The 19,883-nt window shown below is 40.1% G+C and overlaps 1 protein-coding gene across 1 annotated transcript in view; it reads right to left on the reverse strand.

Moving 5' to 3' along the window:
- SPEN (spen family transcriptional repressor) overlaps window positions 1-19,883 on the reverse strand; it is a 609,081-nt gene that overhangs the window by 98,073 nt on the left and 491,125 nt on the right. The window contains exon 12 of the mRNA XM_044061866.1: window positions 8,422-8,826. Within this exon, the coding sequence (XP_043917801.1) occupies window positions 8,422-8,826 (405 nt within the window). The remainder of the gene's footprint in view (window positions 1-8,421; window positions 8,827-19,883) is intronic.

Consider the following 19,883-nt stretch of genomic DNA (forward strand, 5'->3'; position numbering starts at 1 on the left):
TAAATATGACGTTGTCTGGGCTGAGCTGAAAAAAAAAACCCAGATGAAAGTCATCCTGGCTACCAAGGATCTGTATACTTCTTTCACTGCTTTAAAGTCTATGCAAAGAGACATTCCTGTTTAGACTAGCTGTTCTGCAATGATAAACAATCCCAAGACTGTTCTGGAAGATACAGCTGTTGGAGGAAGTGAGAGCATCTCACTAGGTAGGCTGTCATGACCTGTCACCATACTTTTTCCTGTACAGACTGAGGAACAGGAAAGACTATTTCAGGAACTCTGAAGATTAGTTCTAGATATTTATAAGGGTACACTGTGGCCCTTTCATACACAGCTTTGGAAAAGTAGAAAGCTGTACAATGGCATACATACCAGGGATCTTTGGTATTGTCTTGCTGTAAATGCATTCTGTTGAGGAAATATCTGCTATCATACTCTGAATTTGCAACTCTATCTCTTCAAGGATTAAGACTTATCTGGAAAGTTTATTACATATGCCAGGAAAATTGCTGAAGCTGCTAGCATGAGGGATGAGTTCTTGCAATTTACTCTACTAAAGGACTGCATCAAAGAAAACTCAAGACGTATGCAATATAGTAACATGCCCCCTTACTAGTCTATAAAGCAAGCAGCCACCCAGGTAATGTAAATGGTTATGTTTTGTTTCCTGAAATTTATAAACACTGAAGCTATACTCTCAGAGCTATGTATAGCCCAATCAGCAGAGCAGAAAAACTGAGAATGACGATGACCCTTCTGAAATTCAAGGTATTTCCAAGTAGGATAGCCTAGACTTAAGCATGCTGAATCCCTCCAATATATAACACTATAATGCTTTTAGTGATATATCTGTGAATTTCTCTATCCACATAAGCATGTTCAGGTCTGACAAGTGTAGTAGTAGACAGAGAGCTATCCTTCTTAGGGGCTAGAAATAACATGGAAGAGAAGGACTGATCTACAAGTGGGACGCACTCAATGCATTGCCTTCTTTAACAACTCGCCTATAAAAAGTACAGCCTGTGTTAACTGACATGATGGGGTGTCAGAAATTAAATGACAGTGGTTTATCTAGAAATTTCAGAGTAGAACACTGAAATACTGTTAATACCCAATTCTCTATGGTTACTTCCAGACAAGAGGGTAGATAATACTGGAAGCTGCCTCCCAGAGAAAATGGGAAAGGGAGAGAAGAAAGAGCAGTATATAGTTACCTGAAATACTTTTTTTCTGATATTTTTCCCTTTTCACTAGAGCATGAAGTAGCTTGGGACACCTTTTAGACATGAGGTTGCTTGTCAGATGTACCTTTAATGGAGAATGTATTCTAATTTTTCTAGAACTCTAGGATTACAGCATGAAACCATTTCTTTAAAAGAGGACTAATCTTTAACTTTCCACTCTCTGCTGGTTATGACTTCATCAGTTTGCAGATCAAAAGTCAGCCCTTACTTAATGGGGCAATGAATAATAAACCAGTTAACATCCCTAGGACTTTCTTGGTCATACATACTTTTTCTCATAATGACCAATGACTTAGCAGATCAGGAAGTGGCACTCACGGCGTCATATGCACTCTTTAATGTGTGAATCCCAATGTTATTAATCACAGCATTACATTTTTTCTGTTTTACTCCTTTCGTCATCATAAGGATATGCTTGCAATGTCTCCTGAATCTGTCCTAAAATACAGCTCTAGTAGGAAAATTGCTGAGCTATGTAGTTCAGAGCTATTGAGGTCACCATACCAGAGGTACACACCTCTACAGTTGTTTAACATCCCTGTCCAGCTACCCTGACTGTCAAAAGACAATATTGCCAACAACAGGGACTTTTAGGGACTTTCTGGACTGATAGGTGGAGACAGAGACAATGTGGAAGGGTCTTGCCTTGTGCTTACTATGGATATACTGTTTTTCTTAATAGCCTTATTTAAACAACATGCTTGCTTGGATGCTGCAGGCAGAGTACCTGGATGCAGATTGTTTACCTTTCATTACAACATTAATGTTGAACAGTGGAGAACAGTCTAATTTGAAATGGACACTGTTATTTCTGCACAATGTTTTAGGGAAAAACAGAACATTAGATATTAGCTCACTTAAAAACTCTCCAATAAAATTAACAGTCTCTACAACTGTAATGTTCTGGGGAAATGAAACCAGGAAACTAAGAGGGTGTGTCTTCATGGTCTGAGTCTATAAATTACAGCAACTCAATAAGAACCAGGTAATAGTCCCTCTCTTTAATGGAAGATAAAGGAGGAGGGCTTCTTTAGTTTCTTCTACATGCACTAACGAATATTCATTCAATTTTAAATGTGGACATACATTGGTTAAGAGGACAGACCACCACAGGTCTCTGCTTTTGCCTGGCTGTTTCCCACACAGTATTAAAATACTCTTGGGAAAACCGTTTATATTCAAAAGATGACGTGGAAAAAAACAGGAATGCTGGTAGAAGTGCTGGTGGAAGAGAGGCTTCAAAAAGTGGAGAATACCTCTCTGCTGTGATGGCTTTTGGCTTATGCTCCACAGAGCCGATATCTCTTGTGCCTCTAAAATTATCCAAGGTGGCTCCAATGCAAGTAAAAAAATAGGTATTGACTTAAAAGTTGCAGCACAGGGCTCAGTTTGTAGTAGACTTGAACTTTGTTTAAACAAAACTTGAAGCTGCCTCCTTATTTTTGCTGTTCTTTCATTTCTCTCATTTCTTTTCATTGTTTCTTTCTGTCTTTTTCTATGGTCTTCCTCTCATGTTTTTTCATGCAATTTTAGCAGTTTCTCAGTCTGGCAGGATGTAAGTGCTGGCAAATGACAGCTCTGGTTGCAGTGCTGTATGAGTGTTAGTGTTTTAGTCTTTAAGAAAAAAGGGTGAGTACATTCAAGGTCGGCCTTAGCTGAAATGGCGCCCTAGGCGAAGTAGTGCTCCAGTGCACCTTGCGCCCTACCCACAACATACTCACAAAACAACCCTATTTGAGCCACACCCACATGTAGGTCACTCTCCAAAAAAGCCACTTCAGTAATTTGCTTAAATCATTTAAATGCATAAGAAGAAAAAGATACCTTGTAATGTAGTTAAACTGCAACTACTTTTGTGTACTTATTTCCTACTTTAAATACCAGAACTGGATCATGGTCAAATAGGGCCCTAAGCAGGGTAACAGATTGCCCCCCCAGAGCAACCCCTCTTGCACCAACCTCTACCCTCCAGCAGCAGCCAGCTCCCCAGCCATTCCAGTGTTCCATTACTTGGCTATTTCTCACCAGTTACCATACACACTGTTCAAATCTATCAGTGTGCATACTGTTTTTTTAGGGCACTGAATACACGTATTTGTTCTTTGATTCACCTTCCTGATTGTATTAAATTATATTCCTTGTATAATACAGCACCACCTTTTAGAATGGGGTTTAAATTTGTAGTTTTAATCATTCTTTTAATAACCAATGAAACAAAATGAATGAATCAATAACTACCCATTTCAGAAAATGTCAACCATAAAAGGCCACTCAAAACTTCTGTAATTAACCTTTATTTTCAAATGATGGGTTTGCTTTGTAATAATGGATTCATATCTGTCCAAGGCAAGTTAGTTTTCCTGTTAATGATGTCCTATATTTGCCATGTTAATCTTTTTTATCTTGGCAAAGAGTTAAATTTACCTACTATAAATAAAGCACCCTGCTAAATGTTAATAGTATAATTAATAATCTGCTTACATTTTTCCATGCACTTTACAATTCTAGAGTAATATCTGAAAATTGTAGCAGAGAGCCCAACTGAAGCCTTCAAATGTACCTATAACTTAAATATGTTGTGCTCTTTTATGTATTACAACAACCATGCCCCAATTATATATGAGGAGAAGCTGGTAATGACATATAACCATTTCTAGCTAACTTGGTATTTTCCACAAGCAAAAGGTGCACTTCTTGAAAAAGTAATACATTAGTGGAACATTACTGTAATCAACTATATATCCTTGACTGTTTTACTTGGGAAATTATTCAGTGCATCATGTTGTTTATGTGATAGTAAAGCTGGGAAAATGCTGACCTAACAATGATTAATTGAGTGTATGCAATAGTAATCTATCTGTCTATCTATCGATCTGTTTATCTATCTACCTATCTATGTTCATCTGTCTGGGCATGGCATTGTGTAATACTGAACAATTTCAATATCAGCTTAAGTTTTAGTGAGATAAAGTTCACATCATACAATGTAATTGACAAGATAATGCATACTACAAAAGTATTGTAGAGATGAAATAAAATAAAGCATGCGAGAGACAATGAACTATAGATATATATATATATATATATATATATATATATATAAATACACACACACACACACACACACACACACACACACACACACACAAGAATGCAATATAGTAACTGCAATATGTCTACATAAATACAGCCTGGAGATCTGGCGATAAGTTTATGTGGAGATAAGAAGTAGAATTTTGGAGTTACATGATACTTGTTACAAAAATAAAATAAAAAGTCAATAAATGCATAAGTAAAAGGTAAAAGGTAAAAGACAGAATAAAATCCTTATTATAGCCTAAGCATAAATATTACAAGTGTAATTAGCATTTGTGATCATCCTTATCTAGCTCAAAACAAGTTACAACAAGCAAGAACAACACAAGACTCTTTAACAACAACAAAAAAAAAGGCGAGAGATAGAGAGAGTGGCACAATGACAGTACGCTAGTACTGCACTTCCAAGTCCCCTCACTTGGATTCCAGGAGCAACTCCCACCTCCCTGTCATACTCTTAGCAAAATAAATAAATAAATAAATAAATAAATAAAGTAAACAAATAAATAAAATAAAACAATAAAATTAATAAAATCTGTAGAATGCCAGCATGCTGGCACTGACTTCCCAGTGCTCACATTGTGTGCACCTAGCACCTATTGAGAGCAGCCTGTTACTGCATTTCTCATCTTTTTGGGAAATGACTGTAAAATACCCCACTGGCTGCAACAGAAAAATGTCCAGCACTAAAAGATACCCTGCAGTACTTATTTCCAGGAAGAGACTTTTGCTCAACCAGTAAGCTCTTAGTAATAAAAAAAAATAATAACAACTCAGCAGGTGACTCACTGTACTCTTAATTATGTATCTAAACTATGGAACACCATCCCAACATACCTACAACAGACCATGAAGTTTTCCAGCTTCAAGCCCTTACTAAAACACCTAAACCAAACATGGTCATACACACGTGCCTCACCTAGGTAACTTTGTTTTAATTTGTATGCCTGAATACCCTAACCCTTTATTACCTATATCCTTTTCTATATAGCAACCCTTTCTACCACTCTTCCTACTTAACATTAAATTCAAAAATGGCCAAGGGATGGGTGTTCATCCACCAAGCTCCAAAAGTGGTAGCCTTCATTGCAGGTACATGAGAATGGGCACTTGCACTTGCATAAGAAAGGTGTAATGGTTCCTGCACTGACATGGTGGCATAGGTAACTCAGCAGAGGGGTTATATCTGCATAGCAAAAAAAAACTTGATGGAGCATGGATTATGGCCTCAATGATCTGAGAACAGCTGGCAGCCAGCAGAGATCGGATAAGCAAGTAGATCACAGAGGGCTGGTGGCTGATATATATATATATATATATATACACGTGTGTGTGTGTATATATATATATATATATATATATATATATATATATATATATATATATATATATATATATATATATATATATATATATATATATATATATATATATATATATATATATATAATATCAGACTTTAAGTGGTTGCCCCATCTACTTCTGCCGCTTTCAAGTCATAGAACAGTAATTTAATATGAAAAGTAAGAGAAATTGTAGCTCCAGAGACAGCAAAAGGCAATACAAAGGAGGACTATGAATAAAATGTATCACATAGTGTGAAAGGTACCATGATAGGGGAAACACCACACATAAATTTAATGTCCTTCAAAGGATTTTTACTCCATATGTTTTCAAACCTAATCATAAGCTTCATCAAATGCATGGTACACTGTATTATAAAACTATAGCATTCCACGTTGCCATTTTCATTCTGATATGATATCCATTTTCAAGAGATGCACTGAACTCAACAATTACGAAATATATTTTAATGGCTTGCAACTCCCTTTTGACTGCCATGTACCATTAGCAGTTAGGAAATTATTCTATTTATCACAACTGATATCTAAGGGTATTTCACCCAAATGAAAAGAAGTTATTGTTCAACTGTACTGTAGTCTAATTAGACCAATTATAAAGTACAATACCACCCTCTGTATGCCCCTGTCCTGACACTTCACACAGCTAGAAAGGGCTCAGTGTGCATCATAAACAAAAAGATCACTGGCTAAAGACCCTTAGCTACCATGATAGGTTTAAAGCCCATTACTTGTTATAAGTTTCTAAAAGAGTCTTATGTTTAGATCAAGGTCTTACATTCTGTATGATGAATTATCCACTTCTCTTTGTTGTCTTGCAGCTAAGCAACATACACAGCTTCACTAACACTCGAACTAAGAACTGAAATCTCCACCAACCTGTAAGTAAAACACACTGGAGCTATAGATATATTACCCAAAGTTTACACTATCTCTAGAAATAAACTACCCTTATATGTTACCCAGAGAGACACCCTCATCTCCTTCATGACTAACCTGGATGATTGGATGAACAACCACAAATTCATCACCAAATGCGCCTGCTCTGCCTTTATAAAGCAGGAGGTACATTATAAAAGCATGTATCTGCAAAGTACAAAAGCTTCTGTGACTTACTTGCCTAGTAATTGCTGTCTTCCTACTAAGCAATATGTATGTAAAAAAGATAATGCAGAAACGCTATCACTGTGGAAATGTCTGCTTTTTCTATATCTAGTGCCGTTTTGCCAGTATGGGAAATGGAATCATGGAAACGTCTGGCAGTGTAAATGAAATGCAGCAATAGAAACTGCTCACCATGAACTTAAAATTGATGTCTAGGTGAAACAATATGAAACTGTGAAAGACATATAAATGTACATCTTGATATATACAGTAACAATGCAGCAGCGATCAGCTACTCAAACCACTGCCTGGCTGTGTCTGTGTAATGCTGTCATGACAACACCTGCTGGTCAAGCCAGAGCAGCAAAGACTTGCGAGTGTATTAATTCTTGCAAAATTTAAGCCTGAAGCATTGTTATTAACAAGTTAATGCTCCAGACTTACCAATTTGCACTAGAATAACAATTATTCATCAGCTGATGCTAAGAATGTAACGTCTGGTCTATGGAAGAAGTTAGTTAACGTGATTGCGTAATACTTGCGATTGCGGTAATGGCAATTCACTAAAACAATGTTTTCACGTTAAATAAAATCATATATATCCAATATCCATATTTTTGCGTAACAGTCTTCATTTCAATACTTACTATGCTCCCCTTAAACATTTTTTCTGGTAAATAAATTTGGATTAAACAAATTAAATTATGCCAGATAGCAGGGTTTCAAAGTAAATTGACACTGTGGGTGGGAATATACGTAATTAAAGTGGGTGTTGATTTTCAACACTGGGATTGTCCCTTTAACCCCTCTCTTCACTGAATTAAGTTCCGCGCGTGACGGCAGAATTTTTTTTTTTTACTTGTTGAAGCCAGCCTGATGCTATGAAAGTGGGAGGGCGCTTCCCCCTTCCCTTCGCCCTATGGTTTTGTAATTTTGTGATCTTCTCGGCGCCCTTCACTCAGAGACAGGGCACCAAGAAGATCGCAAAATAACAAAAATACATTAATTAAAATAAATAAATAAGTATATAAAATTCCGCCCTTTACGAGGCCGGTTGTATGGTGCCCTAGGCGGTCGCCTAGTTCGCCTATGCCTAAGGCCGGCTGTGAGTACATTGTTTGCTCATTGTGATCACAAAATACCAAGTTTAAAGTTGCAAATGTAGTTTCTGCAGCAATTATAAATACTCTGGACCAATACTGCTGTGAAATTTTTGGTTTCATGTAACTTATGCACTCCGGTTATAAACCTTGCTTTAGGTTAGTGTAAATCAAAAGAGAACTATTAAAGTTGTTTTGTGATACAGTTGCAGAAGGCAATGCCTTGAAGTTCTGTCCTAACAGTCCTGCTTTTTTTTTTTTTTTGACACTGAAATAAAGAAAAACAGGTTTGTTTGTGTTTTCTTTCTGCTATATAATTCACTCTTTTTCAAATGTTTCTTCAGTAGCTTATATTTTTAACATATTGAATACACCACTCCAGGATACATTTTGTCTGTTGGCTGTTACTGAATAACCTCTGAATAAATGGTTCATACTGCACACATTTTGAGATATTCTGAAAGCATTCAGTGCTAGTTTAAAAAATGAACTTCACAACCTTACCCACATGCTTACCGTTAAAAGCTGTACCATGTCCACTGGCCTTTGGGATGCTGGTGGTTCTTGCTTAACAGGCTGTGATTCTGTATGTGGGACTGATATTCCTGATGGTACCCCAATGACTGTTGTAGTAGCTGGTGTAGTTATGAATGGAGTCTGTTTTTGAGTCGATGATGGGAGGTGAGCAGGCAGCTCTTGTTTCACTGAAACAGGAGCAGGAGAAGAATATGACTGACTTGTTTCCACCTGCACCCTCTGCACATGCACATGGGTGTCCAACTGCCCTGGATGTCGATTTACAGGTACGTGATGTGTGTGATCTGAACCAGTTGATGGTGGTCTCTTACAATCCTGGGTTATCTGAGGTGTTTTACTTCTGATTGGTTGAGTAGAATGTGCATGCTCTCCATCAGGCAATGGCTACAACAGCATTTGTAAATCAGAAAACAAGGTCAAAGTCAGGCTACTACTGGAAAATTAAACACACACTTAAAATGCATTCATTACACTTCACTATCAATGTCAACAATGCAATTAAAAAATACGTAACTACATTCAGCAGTAAATAAACTGCATTTTCCACTCTTAGATGGCTGCACTGCATAGTATCTTTCTCAGTACTAATCTGGTGTTTCCAGCATCACAATTACAATACCAAAAGTGAGTGTACTACAATTTTCAACCTGCACAATCACAAGGGAGGGAATTGGTGACAGAAAAAAATATGCCTGCGAAAGTAATGGGAAAAAAAAAACAGCAGACAGATCATAAATCAAAATCAAACAATTTCTAATGTTTTTTTTTTCTAACAAAATTATCACCAAAGTGCCTTAAAAACATAAAACACAGTACATAACTAAATATATATATAGCAAGTATGTTGAAGAATTACAAAATGCACAGACTATCAAAATTAGAATGAGAGATGGAGCGAATTAGATTTAAAAAAGAGAAAAAAATGAAGTTCCTTGAAATAGAAACTAGCACAAAGAGTGATGCCAGCGAGGAAGCTTGTTTGAAGTTGGGACCTGAAGAATTCAATCATGCTGCACATCCTTAACCCACAAAGGTAGGTAATTCCACACAACTGGGATACCATATTCCAAACAATCACAACTAATTCTATATTTGTTTAAAATAGTCACTTTAAGTCTCAATGTAACTAATGGAAAAGCTGGCTCAAGAACCTTAGAAAGACAGTTACTAACAGCAGAAAGGCATACAATCAATTAACCCTGTCCTGGTGTAACTGAAGTGCAGAGTGCCATCTAAAAAGCAATGATGAACACACCAAAACTCATCACAATGTCCCCTACTGGAAATATTACCCTTGCAGGATGCCATATGGCAGGAAGAAAGGATCCAAGGAATTTATTCTACTCCTCCCTGGAACTTTACAAGTTAAAACTATAAACCACTACAACAGTCTTTCTTATGGATCAGTAAGACCTCCTGGTTAAAAAGTTAAATACAAGACAGATCAAGGAGGATTATTTTTTGTTGATCTCACCTGACAAATCACCTGCCCCCAGGACCATCCTCATTTATCAGGTCAACCAGGATCTCCTACCTTTGCTACTTTGACACATGCTTAGGTCCAGTAATAACATTGAGGCTATTGGGGTAGTAGTACATTGCTACATGACCTACCTTCCCCAGTACACACTCGTAGACATCTATGGAATGGCTGTGCAAAGGGTAGAAGCTGGTGTACTATCACACCTTTGTGGTGGCTCAGCCAATGCATCCCACTGTTTCCCCTTTAGGATAATGTCCTCTCCTTGCATCCATTGGGATTGCCCACAAGGTACGTCCATATGCATCCAACCCCCCAACCCCCCCCCCCCCCAGATGGACGCACCTATCCTTTCCTGCCAGTACTTGAGACACCCGAGCTGCTAACTGAACTTTGTCATCTGGGCTGTAGTCAGGGCTTTCTCTCTACATACCATGGCACTGATCTACATCATATGTCTTTTCATCTTCATCAGAAGACAGCTTTCTAACATGTCACTTTGATGTTATGACACTGAACATCTGTTGAAAGACAATGTATCAAAATTAATTCCTCCAGCTATTAAGTCACCATCTAGCCAAATCACAGCCAAAAATACAAGACTGGGAAAAGATTGTCATTTTTTTCCAAACTGTTAGGTTTTAAGCATGTTTTTTTTCAGCAATAATTACTTCAGAAATGTGAAGAAAAGAAAATCACTACCCTAAAATTTACTACATAAACTGATGTAATAACAAGCCCAATCCCTCCAGAAACCCCAAACACTGGCTGGAATAATTTGCAGAATACAGAAAACTGGTTCACAAGCCAGAGATCGTTATAGCTTCATCCAATTTCTGGATGCCTCTCTGGAGGCTTTTAATTTTGTATCCCCTCTGAATTAGCTTTTATTGGTTCCTGAAACTGAACCAAGGTATTTGAGCACACAAAATTGTCAGTTCAGAGCTCTCATGGCCACAGTGGTTTGGGTGTATGTCTTCTTGCCAAATCAGTCCATTAGTCTACCTATCATTTTACAAGGGATACTTTTTATGCATGTCCAGATGATACCTTGGTGGATTCCACAGGCACCACAATTGGCTCTACCACTGGGCTCTATATAGAGATGCCTGTGGGACTCAAGCATCCTATAAAAGCAATCAGGTTTCCTGGGGGCAGGAAGAAGGCAATCAGTCTGCAAACACACCATTCAAGACTTTTGCAGACTGAAGGTATAGTCAGGGGTCTAGGGGCAGGAAGGCTCAGCAACTTTCTATAGTTAGCTTGGGCCTGGGAGAATTCCCTGGACTCACTGTTAAAGGAATTCTTCATCCTACAAAGGGTATCCCAAAAAGATACAAGTTCTCATGGGGCAAAGTGAAGAACAAGGTGTCTTCAGAGTCATAATCCGCAAACTGCTCGGGGGAAGATGTTCTACAAAGACAAGTTCCTGCTCATCACCAGACTCTAAGGAATCTGCATCTCCTTGGGGGATGTGTCCCATTTCTTTCTTGGGGGGAGTCCTGTCTCAGGCTCCTTCTTCAGGGTAGGCTGCCTAGACTTCAAGAAGTCAATGAAGTCTTCTTCCAACCTAACTAGGTCCTCTGGAGAGACTTGTGTTGAGAAGGAAGGGAGACTCCGGCAGCACTGCCTGGTGCAAACGCACCTGCTTTTTTGGTTTGTGGTCTTGGGCTTTATTGAGGGTGGATGACAAGGCCTTGGGTCGTGGGCGAGTGTCCATGACCTTGATCCAGGTCCCTTGTAATTCCTTCCAAACTACTATCAAGGGAATATCGCCCACTCTCTCGGTCACCAGACCCTTGGTGTTGGCAGTCTTGACCATCTTGGCAGCTTCTAATCCCTCTGAAAATCTGTTGTTAGTGCATGAGAACTGGACTGAAGTCATGGTGACCTCCAGATGGAATGCTCCAGAAGACTCTGGCCTAACAGGCACCAGACTAGGCAGGCTGGAAAGGCACTTCCCACCTTATCTGGATCAGGTGAAGTCAGACATGGAGATGTGGTTACCCTCCCACATATCCTTTTCCTTCAGGCATGTCTGTTTTTTGAAATGACAGCCTGGGAAGCAGTGGAAGCCATATCGTGCATAGGCCTAGCCCTACCAGATTCCAAATGCTGTTAAAGGGATTCAGCCCCAGGTTTACTGGTTTTGTTGTTGAATCTAATACAAAAGCAGCAGATAGGCATGTCATGCTGAGTTCCAAAACAGAATAAGCAATATCACTGGATGTCTTTGTGGAGGATTTGTTTCCTACAGGAAAAGCAGTTAGTGACTTTTTAAAACAAAAAAGTTAAGATGAGAAAGATCCTGAGTGGAAAACGTATCTGAATACTCTGGTAGTTCAAGCTGACCGATTGACTGACAACAGTCACAAATGTGGTCTTGTACAATGGACTAAAAAAGTGAGAAAGAACCGATGATGGTGCTGTCCGACAAACCTTTATACCACAGACATCTTGATGTCAGAAGCAAAGGCTGTCTGCCGGCTGAGGGGGGTGAGACACTCTGGTATTTGGGCCGGCCATGGGCTTCAGCATGACAGGAATGCACAGACTTAATACTGTAACATCGACCATGATGAACATCTATTTTTTTTCAACCATGAAGGCCAACGTTCTTTTGGAAGAAGCACTGAGTACTTACTACAGGAGTAAAAAATACTCTATATTAATTGAATTGGGGAAAGTCTGATGTGTATGCCCAGAATATAGCAACGTAGGAAACATAACTGGGTAATAAGCAGACTGCTCTGGTGTTAGACCAGGACAGACTTTTCACAAACTGACTATATCATTAATAATGAACTGCAGTACTGGAATTGGAAACAAAATTTGTACTCTGAAGCAATATCTTTATCCTGAGATATGACTTAATAAAAAAAAAGAACAAAATTTGTGTTCCCACTAACAACACAAAGTTGAGCTCAAAAAGTTTGATCACAACTGGTGTAGTAGAACTATTCAGAAATGAATAAAACAGAAACATTACTGGGCATAAGAAAACTTTCATCAAGTAAAAACATTAAAAGATAAAAGTATTACATCAGCTTAAGAGGGTGGTATGTTTGGTCAAGGCAAAACATGAAACATAGTCACACCATTACACCTCAGATAATAGAATCATTCTTTAAGCAAGTTAAAACCCATATGAGTAAGTTGCTGAAAAAAATTACTTTAAAAACTGATGACACTGCTATCCATGACAAGAAAAATACTGATGAATTTTCTTGCTACTGCCACTAGAACCACTATACAAAACCAAAGCTGACATTAGGTTTATTTGTTTTATTTAACATTTGTTGACTGGGAAAGTCTGATAATTTTCAGCAGAGGCCCAGGGAGAAAAGCTCCACAGTTTAATTCAAGCAAAATTATAAGGTATACATAAGCATTCAAATTTACATAGATAGTAGCAGACTTAACATTGACAAGTAAAATAAAATTCAGGTTAAAATAGCTAGTAATAAACTTAACATAGATCAGTGTCAACACAAAGAAGCTTAAGATTTAACATAATTACGTAGACTGTACACATACTTTCAGTTTTAGGTTCAGGCATTACATAATGGTGAACACTGAGTAGGGGTAGCATTAGGGTTTTATAAAGTCAAATACTGAACATGTTGGCCAGGTAGGTCAGTAGAGAGTATAGTAACAGGAGATGGGACAGAGTTGGTTAACTGAATAGTAGATTATGTCTGAGAAGCAGGAAAGTGTAATAGCTAAGCATCTAGTAAGAGTAGAGGTATAGAGTGAGAAAAGTTAGTGGATAGATAAGCATAGTGATCTGGCAGTGATATGCGAGTGTTAAACTAAGGGGTAGTATTAGAGTTGGAACTGGGAGGAAGCCATAAAGGGTGCATTCGTTGGAGATTATGCTGAAGTTAGTGGGTAGGAGAAAGCAGGAGGCGGGAGGTGGGAAGGTCAGCCAGGTGGGGAACATGTGCAAATCCATGAGCGCTTTATGTGTTCTTTCAGGAGTCTTTTAAATAGGTTCATAGGCTGAAACTAGGCTATCTGCCCTAGGGCATTTATAAGCCTAGCCATAGTGTGTTTGGCTTTCACCATCCTTTTAGATTAGTTGACTGTGCCTCTGTATAGTAGGTCACAGAAGATAGCCCTTTTGAGATTAGTTTACGGTGCCTCTGTCTAGTAGGGACACAGAAGAGATCCCAGGGGTAAACCTAAGATCTCCCATCCACTCGTCAAGATTTCTCTTGAAGAGGGTCATTGAGGGGCTCTGCCTAACATGAATTGGGATTTTGTTCCAGAGTGAGGGGAGCCTCTGGAATATAAATCTGTCCCTTCAGCATGTCCTATTTATTTCTGTGCTGAGGTTTAAGTCCCTGGAGCGTGTAGCTCTAAGGGATTTGGATTTCCTGAGGTGGAGCATGTCCATTAATTCTGGGTTGGACATGGCTTTATACGTCAGGCACATATCGCCTCTGAGTAGGCGGTAAGCAACTGAGTAGAGCTGGAGTTTCTTTAGCCTAACTGCGTAGGGCATCTGTTTGAGTCCCTTGATCCTCTTGGTAAGGTACTTTTGGGGTCTTTCCAGTTGCTGCAGGTGTCGGGTAAGGTACATCCCAAATGGGGCATTGTATTCAATTATGGGCCTGATGAGTGATAAGCAGAGGGGCACAATGACCTCTCGATCTAGATGTGAACCCTTTCGTAATAAGGTGGGCTATATAGAAGGTCTTTCTAACCACTTTGGCAATGTGATTGTCAAAGGAGAGATTGCTATCTACTTGAGTCCCCAAATCCCTAATTACTTCTTCCATACTTAATGGATTACCACCTATGTGGTAATTTGTGGGCACTTTGTTTTTCCCCAAAGAGGATGACTATGCACTTTTTGGCATTTAGCTTTAGGCCATGGCTCTGGCACCAGTTATCCGTCTCTGTGAGACCCTTTTGGAGGATGCTTGTGTGAGTCGGCGAGTCGATTATGGCACCCAGTTTGCAGTCATCTGCGAACTTGGTCAGCCATAGTCCTCCCATGTTAGCCTGTACCTCAGAGAAATATATACCGAACAAGAGAGGTCCCAGGACTGAGCCTTGTGGGACGCCACTTGTAACCGGTTTAGAGTCTGACATGGCACCTGCAATTCTGACCATGTGGGTTCTATCCCTAAGTCAGTTTGTAACCCATCTTATGACATAGGGGTTGATATTTAAGCTGGTGAGCTTATTTATGATGCCCGAGTGGGGTATTGTGGTGAAGGCTTTTGCGAGGTCCAGGTAGGCTGTGTGGACTACCTTCCCTTCATCTATGGCCATGGTGACTGTTTCAAAGAAGTCGACCAGGTTCAAGAGGCAAGATCTGCCCTTAACAAAGCCGAATTGGGTAGGATCCAGTGTTTGGAGGTTCCCAATGTCTTTGTTTATGAGTTTCATGATGATACGCTCCATAGCTTTGCAGACCATGCTAGTCAGGCTTATAGGGTGATAGTTTCCGGGGTCCGTTGTGGCACTACCTTTGTGGAGTGGGACCACTGTTGCTGTATGCCATTCCTTGGGTACATATCCTGTACTAAGGCTGAGATTGAACAGTGACTATGTGAGGGTTCAGTTCTTCTTGGAGTTCGTGTAAGACGCAGCCCGGGACACCGTTCGGTCCCCATTGATGCTGTGTTTTTTTGCTTTGGAGAGGGCAGCTCTCACCTGTGCATCTGTGATGTCAGGGAGGCTACACTCTGTTGGGATAGACATTTGTTCTTTTGGGGAGGAAGGGGGGGGGAGTTTGCACTGAACCTGTCTGCCAGGATGTTGGCAATGTCTGTGTGTTCAGTGTATTTTTTGTCATTCTGAACTAACTCAGAGCATATCTGGGAGTTGCCACCCAGGTTCCTGACATAACTAAAGAAGGCCTTGTGATTATCTTTAGCATCTTGTGCAATTTTTCTTTCGAAGCTGGCCTTACATGATTTTATGAAGGATCGTAGTTTCTTGCTAGTACTGATCAGAGATGCCTTCCCTTTTTGGGATTTTGCTCTATCATGTAGTAGCTTCCTCCTTCTGTTGTATAGCTTATTTATGGCTGGGGTCCATCAGACAGGTCTCCTGCCTTTGGAGGAATGAGTCTTGGTTTTATTTGGGATAGCACGATCCATGCATTCTTGTAGGTGTCCACAGAAAGCGTTTGTAAAGGATTCTGCAGTTTGGGCCGTATTTTCCACTGGCCCGGGGGCTTTGAAGGATTCCACCTCGGTTTTGAGAAGTGTGAAGTTTGCATTTGAGAAGTTCTTCACCGTGGTTTCCTTGGCTGGGGGTGGGGACGGGATATGGATGTCCAGTGAGATTAATTTATGGTCAGATCTTACCAATGAGGGGTATACCTCTGGTATGGAACACAGAGTCCTCATGTTGGTGATGATCTGGTCCAATATGTTTTCCCCTCTTGTGGGAGTGGTGACCAGTTGTTCCATAGCACTTGAGTTTATAAATTCTAGGAACCGTTGGGCTAGGGTGTTGGGGCTTGAGTCTACATTTGGGTAGTTGGAAGTCACCCAATATAATGGTGTTTGGAGAGACATTCATATTCTCCAGTGTTCTCAGGAAAGCAGAGTGGGGTTCCTGAATTTGGGAGGGTGGTCTGTAGCAGGCTACAAACTGAAAGGCAGTTTTGCCCACTGTTAGTTGCATATGGATGTTCTCCGATGCTTCATGCAGTGCCACTAACCTGGATGTGTGGGTATCTTTGATGAATATGGATACTCCCCCTCCTTTTGTGGTTCGGTCCGAATTTTGGGGCCGAAAAGCATGGTATGAGGTATAAAGTACAGTTTTGTACCTAACATAAATGTAGATGTCCGAACTGGATAGCATCTGCAGTCATAACAAATGGGTTGGTTGTCCGTCAGGCAGCCCTTGTCCGGCCGGGTCGGAGTCAAGTCCGGCTGACTGATTTCGCTGACTTCACCCTTCACCTCTCTGCTCTGCTGGGGTATAAAGGCATCAGGCAACACCACTTTTCTCAGTGTTCTTGCCCCAGATGCCAGTTGCCCTCTGCCCCTGCTAAAGTTTTTGGATAAATGCCAATGTTTCCAAAAAAAAAAGGCAAACACAAACAAAAGCATGTATGTACATATACATATACACAAACAAATACAGAAGAGACTCCCCAGCCCCCAGCTAGGGGGTACCCAGGTACTAGGGGTACCACAGAGGGAAGGAGGGTAGACTGCAGTGATTCAGTTGCTCATCATTATAGACATCTACATTTTATGGTAGGTACCAAAACTACACTATCTCTCATGGATGCATCTGCTAGAATACCAATAAAATGGGGGAAAAATTATAAAAAAAATGGTAGGGAGGAAAAGGAAAAAATTAGTAGTTAGGATCCCTATGCAGTACACAGGATCCCAAACCCTGCTTTCGGGGCAAAGAGAGGTAAAGGTAAATGTATAGCAAATGTATGTACCCTTGTCCAAAACTTCGTCAAAAGTCCTGGTAGTAGCTGTGTGAAGAAAGCTGTGGTAGTGGCTTGTGTCTTTGAGAATGAGGTCTATAGTTCTGTTAAATTGGTTTCCTGCGTAGAATGGTATTGAATTTCCTAATCTGTTTTAATTTCCTTTGTTTCCCTGCCTGTTGCATTTTCCTGCCTTTCCTTCCCTTAGGTCTGTTAAAAAGCTGCTCAGTTTTTCTGTTTCTTTTGGTTTTTGTTATCCAAGTTATAGAAGCAGTCTAGTAGTGTTCTGGTGGCAGCGGTCTTTTGTAGGTGATTGCAGGGGATAAAAGGTAGGTAGGTGGATTGTGAAAACAAAAAGACAGGATTGATTCTCATAACACCCTGTATCTCTCGATACCACCTTAGGAATGGACCTACCTATCTTGAGCACTGCCATGCCTGCCTATCTCCTTATTTAGGCCTGTAGTTGGTGCCCTCCTTGCTGAGGTATGACAGGTGTTGCACCTCTGTTTTTGCCAGTTCAAACGGAGGAGTTGCTGGTTTGCTGCTGGTTCAAGGTTGTCCCATGCTGTTAATGGTGGTTTCAAGAGGAGTGTTACATTCTGTGTTGCTGAGGAAGTGCCTGGCTGAGGATGCTTCTGATCCAGGAGGTTTTACATTCTTGATCCCTCTGAGGAACTGATCTTGGAGCTCTGCCATAAACAGGCCTGTGTAATAGCTGCTGCAACAGGTATGAAATAGGAGGAATAGGATATCTTACTCCAGAATACATCTGCCCTCTTTGTGTAGTGTTTCCAACAACTATTTTCGTCTAATATTCATAGTTCCTTCTTTTTTCATAAATTTCAACTTTTCCATCTTGTCATGTTCCTCCTTGTTCAAGGTCTAAGTCTTTTTGTTTCAGGTCTCCATAGGCAGTCAGTTGCAAAGTTTTGGTAGTTGCTGCTATGTGAAGTTTCTGAGTTAGTCCAGGCTGCATGGCAGTCAGTACCACATTTACTCCTAGTTGTTGTTCTGAGTCAAATTAGGTTTGTGTTGGATTGGACAATTCGGAGCTAATATCAGGATCCTCAGCAATGGGTACCAGTGTTGTCAGTAGTACCTTTGAGCTAAGGGAATTATCCTCTTTGTATCCTCTTTGATTTTCAGTAGTACCTTGTATCATTTGAGTTTCAGGAATGCATATGCTGGCATCCTGTGCCACAAAGGATAGGTATTAGGCAGTGCCATGCAAGAATAATATTTGTGGTATTCCCCATGAGTTTTGTGATTGGGTGATTGATAATAATAGATTTATTTTTGGGCAATGGCATTTCTGTGGATCTGCTTAACAAGATGTCGTTGCATTAGAGCATCATCCAAATATTGCGGTGGTTCTGCTTAACATGTCTGCTAGGGTGTTTGCCAGGTTCAAAGTCATTCTACAGGGTAACTGTTTGCCAAATCCAAAAGGTCCCAAAGTCAACATGACTAGAGTGTTGTCTGTCCAGGTCCAAAGCCAGTCTGTTGTGGAACATTCTGATGTTTTTGATGTGCAGGGTTATGGCCAGCCTTCTTTTTTTGGTGTATGTGGTGCAGCTGTCTGATTTCTTTTTGACCTTGTTTGCATGGTTTGGTGGTGTGCCTTGGTCCCAGGGTCTTAGCAGCCTTGTAGATTGCTTGGCTTTGTCAAGGTTGTTTGTCCTAAGATGGGCTTGTCCATATGTGGGAGCCCTCCCGCTGTGATTGTGGTTGTGCTGGATGGTTGTGCCTGGGTCTAAGCCACCCTCTGTAGGAGACCAAATTTTAGGTACCACTGTAGCTAGGATGCATGGGATCCATGTGGCTCCTGTTTTGCAGCTGTTTTCTTGCTATTTTCTTCTTTTCTGTTAGGCTAGTGGTTTAAAGAGCTGGCATGATGCCATTTTATAATACATGAGTGTATTTTTTTCAAGCAGTCAGTTAGGAATGCCATAAGTTTTCTTCGTCCAATTAGTTTGTAAGAACTTTCTTGCTGAGGAGTTGTGTTGTTTTGCTTTTGTAATGCCACTTAGAAGTTTTGCTTTTGTGTTGTAAATGACCTTTTGTGTCCTGTTGTCAGCTGCCTTTGTTGTCCCATTGTAATGGTGATTCCTGTGATATGGATTGTGTAAATGTCTGTAGTCTGCAGTGGTGTGTATGTAGCAAGCAGTTGTCATGTTGTAAATGTAAATTTGCTGTCATTGTGTTGGTTTTGTTTAAAATTGATACGTCTCGATCCTTTGATTTACTGGGCATTGCAGTGCGGCCAGGCGATAAGTAGACGTAATTGATTGCAATCTGAATGCTTTAAGAAGACTAAGGGCTGCATCTGCAATTTGAGGGAACCTCTTCTGCGAATTTGGTGAATTCTGGGATTTCTATCTATGATGTACTTGGATCTGATTTAGGAATGCCTAGGTCCTTTCTCCAACTCTTCTTTCTGTTTTTGGTAAGAGTCTGAGTTTGCATTTTTGGGACAATGATGTTGATGTTTGTGTTTAAGACGGTTTCTTTGTTAATAGGTCTCCTCTTTTTTGAGCTTCC

The sequence above is a fragment of the Protopterus annectens genome, chromosome 2.part0, assembly GCF_019279795.1.
Source record: "Protopterus annectens isolate FY-2018-M chromosome 2.part0, PAN1.0, whole genome shotgun sequence".
Lineage (NCBI taxonomy): Eukaryota > Metazoa > Chordata > Ceratodontiformes > Protopteridae > Protopterus > Protopterus annectens.